The sequence below is a fragment of the Humulus lupulus genome, chromosome 8, assembly GCF_963169125.1.
Source record: "Humulus lupulus chromosome 8, drHumLupu1.1, whole genome shotgun sequence".
Lineage (NCBI taxonomy): Eukaryota > Viridiplantae > Streptophyta > Magnoliopsida > Rosales > Cannabaceae > Humulus > Humulus lupulus.
Genome location: NC_084800.1, coordinates 165,365,828 through 165,376,318, shown reverse-complemented (window position 1 = coordinate 165,376,318; position 10,491 = coordinate 165,365,828). Strand labels below are relative to the sequence as shown.

General features: G+C 33.9%; 1 protein-coding gene across 1 annotated transcript; it reads right to left on the bottom strand.

Moving 5' to 3' along the window:
• Positions 1-716: 716 nt before the first annotated feature.
• On the bottom strand, positions 717-5,482 carry LOC133798621 (uncharacterized). Its single transcript, XM_062237021.1, has 8 exons — positions 5,464-5,482; positions 4,834-5,295; positions 4,248-4,730; positions 4,004-4,150; positions 3,760-3,885; positions 2,713-2,754; positions 2,119-2,612; positions 717-1,458 (listed from the first exon to the last, which is right to left on the bottom strand). Exons 2-8 carry the CDS (start codon positions 5,279-5,281, stop codon positions 838-840), a joined length of 2,361 nt encoding a protein of 786 aa, XP_062093005.1. The 5' UTR covers positions 5,282-5,295; positions 5,464-5,482; the 3' UTR covers positions 717-837.
• Positions 5,483-10,491: the final 5,009 nt, after the last annotated feature.

Below are 10,491 nucleotides of genomic sequence, written 5' to 3'. Positions count from 1 at the left end.
TATCCTATTGATGTCATAAAAGTAGTTTATGATGTTTGTTTTGACGGTATTATTCGGATAGTTCTTCAATAGGTATTATTTTGTCATTCCTTTATATAACCAGGTATATACTATGTTGCGTGTTTCTATTTTTGTTTTTCCTTAATGTTAAATGATCCTAAAGATTGTGTATTTTTTAAGAAAGAAAAAATCGTATATTTTTATTTCATTTGATATTGCCAGATTGTTTATTTTGACATGGCTTGTATTTATTGCCATATTATTTAATATATAAAGTGCTATTATCCTGAGTTGTTTTCTAAATCGGGCACGAACAGAGGAGCGAGGCTTCCAATCAGAAGAGCTTTTGTTGAGCTTTTGTTGAGAGTGACTATAAGGGAAGAGACGAAGGCTAAGAAAAAAAAAAAAAAAAAGCTTCGAAATTTCTAGTTTAGAGGGAACTCTCTAATATTATGTCAAAAATTAGGCTTTGATAATCTTTATTCATAGAGAATAAAGCCTTTAAATAGGCATTGTCCATGTATAAATAAATCTTGTATTTAATACCGAATATTCTAAATTAATTACAGATATTCTAGAGTAAATCAATTAACCTAAAACTAAATAATATAATTAGGAACTTTCTAATAATTCGGTTTCCTTATTGGAAAGATACTGAGTAAATACTTAATATATAATATTTTATACACAAACAAATATTAAAGAACAAGAAAACATAATTAAAGCTTATTAAGATTAACTGAAGTAGCCATTGTCTGTCACTTTAAAAGCACTAGGAAGTGATTAATTCAACTAGACAAGTCTTGAACCAGTACTCAAATATAAATGTCCTAATAGTTAAAACCATGGCTTGGCATTTCTGTTAAAGATACTAGGTCCATAAGTTGACATGAAAAGCTCAACTAGAAGAGGAAAGTGCATCCACATATGTGACAAGGTAACTGGAATACTTGAAAGGAAAATGACTGTGGTACCCATTCTTGAATCTTGATGAAGCATAGTCGAAAGAGCAGCAGAAAAGGCTATCATCATGGTTGCTATAGAGAACAAAAGAGTGGAAAGGCCTATTATCATCTTTGTGGGTAAGGATATAAGAAAATCTTCTTTTGCATAACGCGATGTGAGAATTCCCAAGAACACTAGTACTGCAATTGTTGAAGAAAAGAGTGATAGGGCATCCGATATAATAAAAACTTTGGAGAATTTTCTGTTTACGAGTACTGGGACACCTGCATTGTCTTGATTGTTATTTCCTCCACATAGTATGAAGACAGAAATGAACATGATGGTAACAATGAGAGCAGCCACAACAATACAAGAACGCGATATATCTTTAATCCACTTTTCTCCATCCATCACCAAATTCTTGTAGTCTCTCTTTATAAAGAAGCCATTTGACAACATATTTCCATTGATACAAGACTCACGAGTTGATTGCGGAAAAATTGTGTCCACCTCCTTCATGATTAAAGAGAAGACAGATGAATCAATAATTTTAAATGGTATATATATATGATTAAATGCTATTTTGAATCAATGATGTAAGATTTTTAAATCTGAAACGGAAAGTTAGCTGCTAAAAAACCCAGAAACAACTTCACCAAATAAAAACTAATCTGCCAAAATGAAAGATAAGACACACCCAAAGAACAACTTCACCAAATAAAGATTGATCAGCCAAGATAAAAGATAACACACGGCAACAAATAACAGATAAAATCTCAATGATTAACAAGAAATCTCAAAACACTGTCGGTGTAAAACTATAATCACTTTGAAGAAAAATTGTCAAACTTTGAATCTCACTTCCATTAACTCGATTGACACCCAATAGTACACTAAGTATTTCTTCTTCTGTCACTCTGTTTTAACAGTACAAGTAATTATAGAGTGGACTAAGAAAGACAATATTAAGAAAAACCCATAATAATAGATTTGACTAATTCACCTAACTGAGTTCAGTGTACACAACAACCAGCTCTTAACATATTTTAGAAAGTATTCACCTTTCTAAATCCTATTTTCAACTATTCGCAGATTATTTAACTATGCAAGTTCATCACACTTATGACATTAGAAGGAAAAAATAGTAGTACTGTCTACTGTGAAGTGAGTTACCTGATCCCATTGTAGATTTTTCTGCAGTTGCAATGCTGGGCCTGGGATGAGATCATCTAATCTAGAGTTATAATTTGAACCTGCAGGATGTGAATATGGCATTGGCGGAGGCATCATTTGCGGCTTTAGCATTGGCATTTGCATAGGTGGCAGCTTTGGCAGTTGGGGCAGTGGCTTTACATAATTGGCTAGTACTACTTCTTTATTATGGAGTCCATATATAAGACTAAAAACTTCTGTTTGACGAAGTTGAATGGCAAGTGAAAAAATATTTTTTGCTGTATAAGGAGTCCACACAAGTTCTGGATTGGCTTTTGCCATGCTTTTAATAAACTCAACATTCCCATTATAGACAGCCTGTGTCATAGCAAAATCTACACCAGCATCCCTAATTAGCTTAAGATCCCACGTAGTTTCTATCACCTTACTCATGCGGGTCAGGAGTTCTAGGGCCTGAACATGGTCCAGTTTTACTTCATATATATGCTTCACACCTATAATATTACTTGTCATTGATAAGGTTAGAACATAGAAGTGCGTTCTAGCATATAAGTTATCATAAAGTTACCACAAATATGATATAAGGCTACGTACCTAAATGTTTGAGCAGAAATGAAACCATGTTTGCCAGCGGACCTAAGAGAATTATATATACATATATATGTATATATATTATTAGATGATCTCATATAAAGGTAATATATAGTAAAGACATTAGTCGTTTTAATCAATTAAATTGAGTGAATTGTCATTTCAATGATTATATAATGCTTGCTGCAAAAAGAAAATAAATGATTATATATATATATATATATAGGGAAATGGAGAATGCATATCCCTTATTCTTAAAAATTAGTGGATGAATTCCTTCGTCCTATAATTCAATAAAGTACTACGTGATCATATTGGTTCAACTTTCATAGGTACCGTTCATTGTATTCATTTAAAACACATGGCAAGTGGAAAAGAACTATTGTATAACTTGATTGTGATGGTGTAAACTAGCTTTTTCTTGTCATCAAATGATATTTTACAGAATTCACAGTTTTTCATGATATCAGTTGAAGAATTTATCATTCTTTTGTTGTAAATTAAGCAGTATTTTGCACCGGAAAAACTCAATTATTATAACTGAAGTATGTTTAGCAATATCTAAAGGAGATAAAAGCATCAGTTGAACTATAATATTCGAATATTAGCAACTTAAGTGTTAAAAAAAATATCATTATTTACTTCTGACTAATGGAATTGTGTTAAAACCAATTATTTTAAATTAATAAAATCCAACAATGATGGTATACTGTATGATGAATTGTGTGCCTCTGATTGTACATGTGTGTTTCCCTAATGGTTAAGCAGCTAGTTGTTGTTGTTGTTGTTGTTAAATAAAGCTTTTGTAAAAACTATGAAACTGGTTGAGTGTTGATTTCCTGTCAAACACAAAGTTGTGATAGAAAAGAATGCGAGTGTATACATACACGAATGGTAAGGTTCTTTCTACGTTACAGGGGCCCCAAGGAATGTATATAATTGGGAAAGAAATTTGTGGTTGTGCAACTCATTGACGTTGCGTTTTGCATGTTGTATGTTGGATTGAATGAAAGTCCCAACATATATACACTGTCTAATAAGAGTACTTACCACCCAGCCCAAAGCGCTGAAAGACCGCAGAGGTAATCACAGTTATGTCCTTGTCACATTGGCTGTCGTTTATGTTTTGGACATCAAGAGAAACGTGATTCTTAGCACAGTCAGGCACCTGTATACCTAAAACCAAAGAACGGAAGTTCAGAGATTAAACACTCAACATAGAAAGTGGTAGATGAAAATTTATAAGACATGTTAAAAAAAATATTATTATCGAAAGAAGAAAGTGGACACTAACAGTTATATATCCAACGCTGCCAAAAGTTCAACTGGCCTAAACTAGCTAATACTGCGGACTTTGCTAATGCCACCACTGGGGATTTCCATTGAGCATAAGCAGTAGTTGCCAAACGTGGGCAATGCTCCAGCAAATTCAAGGCGATATCTGTAATGTTATAAACAAACACGATTAGAACAAAATCGCTTTTTCGATACACTGTTACTCAAACTGGAACCAAAATTCAGGTGAAAGGATATCTTACCAAAATGCTTCCTTTGTATACATAGAGAAATCAGTTCAGAGCCTTGCTTGGCATTCTCTTCCAACATTAGATCTTCAAGCGGTGTAACTGAATAGAGTAAAGGAGCCATATGGGTTTGGCCACACAGAACAGCATATACAACTGGAAGGCGTCCAATTACATGAACCCTCAATAGCTTTTTGTTCTTATTAAAAAGGCATTCCGCAATGGAAGTGTTTCCGATTTCGATTGCAATTGCAAGAGCAGTGAAACCATCATTCCGTTGCATAAGAAGGTCTTCTTCAGTCATCAATTGGACCAACTTCTCCACAATATGAAAATGTCCAGCAGCCACTGCGACGTGGAGTGCATTCTTGTCGGAACAAGTGATACTTGCTCTCACTGCCTCGGGATGTTCGGCAAGAAAGCTCTTCGCTGCCTTCCAATCACCACTCTTCACAGCTTTGAGAAGCGGTTCAAACTGGTGAAAGTCTTCACTCTTTGCTGTATCAAACAAATATCTCAGAAACGTTATGACACTAAAAATATTGTCAAACAAACTATCAGAGGGATATTGACCTTTTCTTTTTTAGGGTAACAAACTCACCTGGAAAATTTGATTTGTTCTTCTTCAAGTTAAGTTCATCATCGTCGACATCATCATCAAATTCATCATCGTCGAACTCATCATCAGAATCATCAAACTTACTCTTGGGATTCTTGGAGTCCTCATCCAACTTCTTAGCGAAATTAGCTGCCAAAGTGTCCCAAGCAATTTTGGCAGAGTTGATGTTCTGAATGAGAGTAAAAGCATGTCCCTGGCATGAAATCTGGATTGCGTGAAGAGCAACAGCATTGTTTTTCCTCCAAGCCTTAATTTCAGATTCAGTATCACCATCATCATCATTTGTTGCAGCATGAACCGTAGGCTCATCAGCTTCCACGATGTCCCAGAGATCTTCGCCAATAAAGTATGTTTTCATCTGAATACTCCATTTTTCGTAGCCATTCTTACTGTAAAGTAACTCACTAACAATTGCATTTGGTCGATACATATCGCTAATGGGATCTGACAAAGAAGAAAAGTAGGGGAGTCACCAGCAAGAAGAGTTAAGCAGAATGAGTGAAACCCATATGAATATAAAGAAGCATAAAATTAGTTATAAATGATAACAATTAATTATTTATCAGTATCACTTTTCAGCGAGACTAAACAATCAATAAGAAGAAGACTAACAGAGACGTGATTCCTTTTCAGTTCCTCGAAGTAGCCTTCACGGATTAAATAATTGCTCTCAATAAATATTAATAAATAATAATTAAAATATTTACCGACACTATTTATTTTTTTAAGTATAATAATGACATTATTTTGTTGCTTTTACAATATGAGAACTGATAAGTGGTAGTGCCCAACGAGTATTGCTAATCGGCAGCACAGGTATCGGGTGTAACATGTTCACCTTGAGGGCATATTACAAGCTAGTTGGTGCTATGTCAGATGCCAACACGAGGGTGTAAGTTGCCGAACATGTTGAAGCTTAGTTTGTACGACAGTTTGTATTTTCGTATATATCTTTAATATTGTTCAAAAATAGATGGGACTTGGTAGTTCACATATTGAAGGGTCAATGAATGCAATGGTGTGATTGGATTTGGAAGATTCAGAGAATTGACGAGCTGAGAGCCAAATATGTAAACCAAGTAAAAGTCATATATGTTCCTCGTAGAAGGCTAAAAACTCAGAAGATTCTTTGTAGGGAGAGCACCTATTGTCAATTCTCCACCACTCCTTGATGCAGATGCGTCAAGTGAGCTATTACTAGTTAGGAGGGCTAGTCGGGCGGGCATATGAGAATCACAAGGAGACTCATATGTCTCCATAAGTAGGAGTACTTATGGACACTACCAGGGCATCCCGGTAATGTCCATGAGACATGTAATGAGTCGCCCCAGTAGTGCGTTGAAGCGTGCTGCCAGAGGTTTATGGTTACAATTCTCTTGGCCTGTCGGTATGCCGCTTGCATGGAATGTGGCCCAAATCTCCTAGAGACATCGTGGTGCGCCATGGCCATGAGTTTTGACACAAGATGGCACGGGAAGTCATTCCTAGGACTTGTTAGCATACAGACATTGGAGGGTGCACAATGCTTGAGAAGGACAGAGGTCTAGTGTGTGCTAGTAGTCTGGCAGCGAGTTTCGATGGCCTACCAACATGAGTGAAGGTATGGTACCTGAGGATTAGACCATGGACGTATGAGAGTCCTTGGACCGTGACGGGAGCTATTCAAAAAGTACCGAATGGGGCATGATGAGAAGTGTTGGCACATCAACTTGGTGTTGGCTCTTGGTCACACATGCTACCTTGTCTTGTGAATGTATGGGCAAGCATCAGTGTTGGGATTTATCTTGCCATAGTGAGAACTTATGGACAGTGTGAGTATCTTGGCTAGAGAGCCTTGATGCACGGATGTAGTCACAGAAGTACACGATAGCGCGAAAAATGTGCCCATTGTTATCCGAATGGTTGGAAGACTGACCTTGGCTCAGAGGAGTCAAGGTGTCACACGGGCATTTCCGCTGTCAAAATATCAACCCATGACACGGGGCACCCTATCAGGTGGTAATGCAAATGTCAAAAAAATAATCAATATCATTTTAACTATAATTTTATTTAATAATGGGTCATTTTGCAAAATGACCTATTTTTTAAATCATTTTGCATTCTAGCCTAGTTTTGATAATTTTTTGCAAAATGGTCTCCGATACTACAGACATATCGAAATTTTAAAGAGATACCATTTTACAAAAAAAATTATCAAAAATAGGCCAGAGTACAAAATAACTTAAAAAAACTTAACATTTTCACACTCTTTAATAATTGATTTAGACCTACAACAATTAATGCTCTAAAGTCTTCACGCACCATTTCTACATAATCTTTTTTTTTCTTTTCATTTTGTACTATACTTATTATTAATTAAATGTTATATAGTAAAAATACATCTATTCATTTCTATTTTGTTTTGTCCAAACTCCTCACATAATATGTATCTCAAATAGATATATTTATATGATATACTTTTTTTCCAAGTCCTTGTATATCTATTCTTCTTACCATTTTTTTCTTTTTTTAAAACTAGATTATTTTCACCTTACTATATATTTTAATCTCATAGTTTTTATTTCTCGTAACTTAGTTACTATTTGAATATATATATTTATGTTATACAATTATATATACATATATATTTCTCGTAACTTAGTAATTATTTTAAAATGTATTTAGTTATACAGTTATATAGATATATATATATATTTCATTCTTTTTTATTTATCGTCTGTAAAATATATGACATATTAAAGACATTATAAAATAAGTACTAATATAAAATTAGTACTAGAGATAAACACAATTATGATATTTCTAAAACTTTATAATTAAATGTGAAAAACAAACTTCAGAATTAAAATTGTATTACAACAAACATGTACTAAGAATTTTACTTCATAATAATAGAGGACGTTGTGACAAAATTTATTCTTCACATGTATTTTATTTTTATTTGTGGCATGTGTGATCACGAGACATTTTTGGATCTTGGAAATATCTTCCTTGGCTTGAAGCTCCTTGATATTATAGTTCTTGATTGAATGTAGAATCTAATTACAACAAAAATATTATAAAATAAATTTTACAATTCCATTTTTAAACATATGTACGTATATAATATACAAAACAAAAATAATAATTACCTTGAGTATTGTACATTGTCGGGTTCCAAAAACTTAGTGTAAAGTTGTAAGATTCTAATGACTCAAAATAAGATCCATCTAATTGTTTGGCACGTATTACCTCACTTAGAAGTGATGTATAATATGTCATTTATATAGTTTAAAGTCTATCAATTAAAAAAAAAAAAAAAGAATGAAACATGTATATATAAGGGAAATTTGGGTGTTTATGCATAATGCAAGTGCATATATAGAAAAAATATCATTTTTTAACATCATTCAAAAATAATACTACTATTTGTTTGGTTTCGAAAAATACCATTATCATTTTCTTAGCCTCCATCTCTCTCTCGGGTCACATTTATTCTTTGGAGTTATGGCAACCACCACCAAACCATCATCACCACCAAATTTCTTTGAGAAAACGTTTGCAACTTTGGTATCCTTCTTTATTTTTTTCTTCTCACTTTCTTCTTCTCTCTTAAAGTGTTCATGGAGACTAAAATAAAATGCCCAATGATAGTTATTGATGATATAAAACTTAAACCTACTAAAATTTTAATTAAGACGCTAATTTATGCATTTCGAATAGATCTGTGCATAATTTTTTGGAATTTTTTGCAATTTTTTTCACAATTTTTTATATCTGAAACGTAAAAATTTGTAGAAAACTCGATAAACCTCGATACCCAGCTCGATGGGCCTTTAAAAATTATGATTTTCATGAAAAAAAACCACTTGCCTCGATAGACCTCTTTGGGCCGCAGCGGTGCAATTAGACAAAGATGCCGAATTCTGAGAAGTTGAGGGTCGCGGCGCTACCTTTGAGAGTCATGGTGCCAAGAGTTGAGGAATTTGGGTTGCAATGCACATGCATTAGAGTTGCAGCGCTTGTTGAGGTAGAGACGAGATGATTTCAAATCTTTGACACGGGTCACGACGCTTCATTATGGGGCCGCAGCGCTTGAGGCGGCCAGAGTGCGAATTAGGACATTTTACGCAGAGGCAAAAGTGGAATTTCACATTCAAAATACAAACAACTATATAAGTAATATTATGACAATTTTTTTTTTAAAAAAAAGTCCCTATGGGAGACTCAAGAAAATACTCTATGGAGGCAAAAGCTTGGAGATCAACTAGTTTCTATCATTCTTTTTCTTCTTCTTTTAATTTCTTTTGTAGTGATAATTATATTTAGTTTGATGGATTTTATTATGTTTAGCATGAGCTAATTTCTTATTTAGGGTGTTAATGGATTCTTCTTGAAGCCTTATGATTATCTATTGAAGTTTTTATGAATTTCCTATCAATATTGTGAATTGTTTGACTTGTGTTTAATGCTTGTGATTAATTGCATGATTTATATGATTTTAACCTAAGATATGAGAAGTGAAGGATAAATATGCTATAGTCAAATAATCATAGATTTATATTGAACGAGAGTACTTGTATGATTTGTGTAGCTTAGGGATTACGTGCCTGCGATATGTTAATTTACCACATCGATGTAGAAGATTTGCTTATTATAGAGAATTATATGTCCTAGTAAGAATATAATTTACAATTGTAATCCGTTATCACAATAGAGATAGAAATTCTTAAGTTTACATTAGAGAGACATAGGTGGATAGTTGATGAAGTTAATAACCCTAATTTTTATTCCATTGAATTAATATTTTAGTATTGAGTTTTCTATTGTTCTAGTTTATTGTTTGATTTTGTTTAGTTTTAGTAAAGTCTATATTCATTATCGATAAATCAATTAGATATAAAGAATGATTCTTGGTAATTAGTAACAGTCCTCGTGGAAACGATACTCTACCTACTATTTTATTACTTGTTATGATTGAGTATACATTCGTACATAATTTCCACAACAAGTTTTTAGCACCTTTGCTGAGGACTGTATTATTAATATAAACGCAGTTGATTTTTATTCTAACTTGGTTTTTTTTATTTACCATTCTAATTCGGTTTGTGTCGTACTATTGTGCTTTCAAGAGACATTGGTATATGCGACGAAGTAGACAAAAGGAACTGGTACCGGTAGATCTTGAAATTGAGAGAACTTGAAGACAAAACCGAAAGATTAAGAAAAGATTGGAGTTTGATATGGCGGAACATCAAGGGAATGCAGTGAACAATGTTGATAATAATATTGCTAATGTGGTAGAGGTTCCTGTGGAATAAGGACCAAGGACGCTTAGGGATTATGTGCTACCCACTGTCGCGAGAGTGCATTCATGCATCAGACACCCCACAGTCGCTGCTAATAAATGGTGAAGTCTACCGTTCAATTTGGGGGGTTGCCTACTGAAGATCCCAACTTGCACATAGCCAATTTCCTAGAGTTTTGTGCAACATTTAAGATGAATGGGGTGAGTGATGAAGAGATTAGACGAAGATTATTCCAATTTCCCTAAGAGGTCGAGCAAAGAGTTGGTTAATTTTGTTGCAAGATAATTCTATTATAACATGGGAGGAACTAGCCCAGAAGTTTGCAAAGTTTTTCCCTCTAGCAAATTTTGCA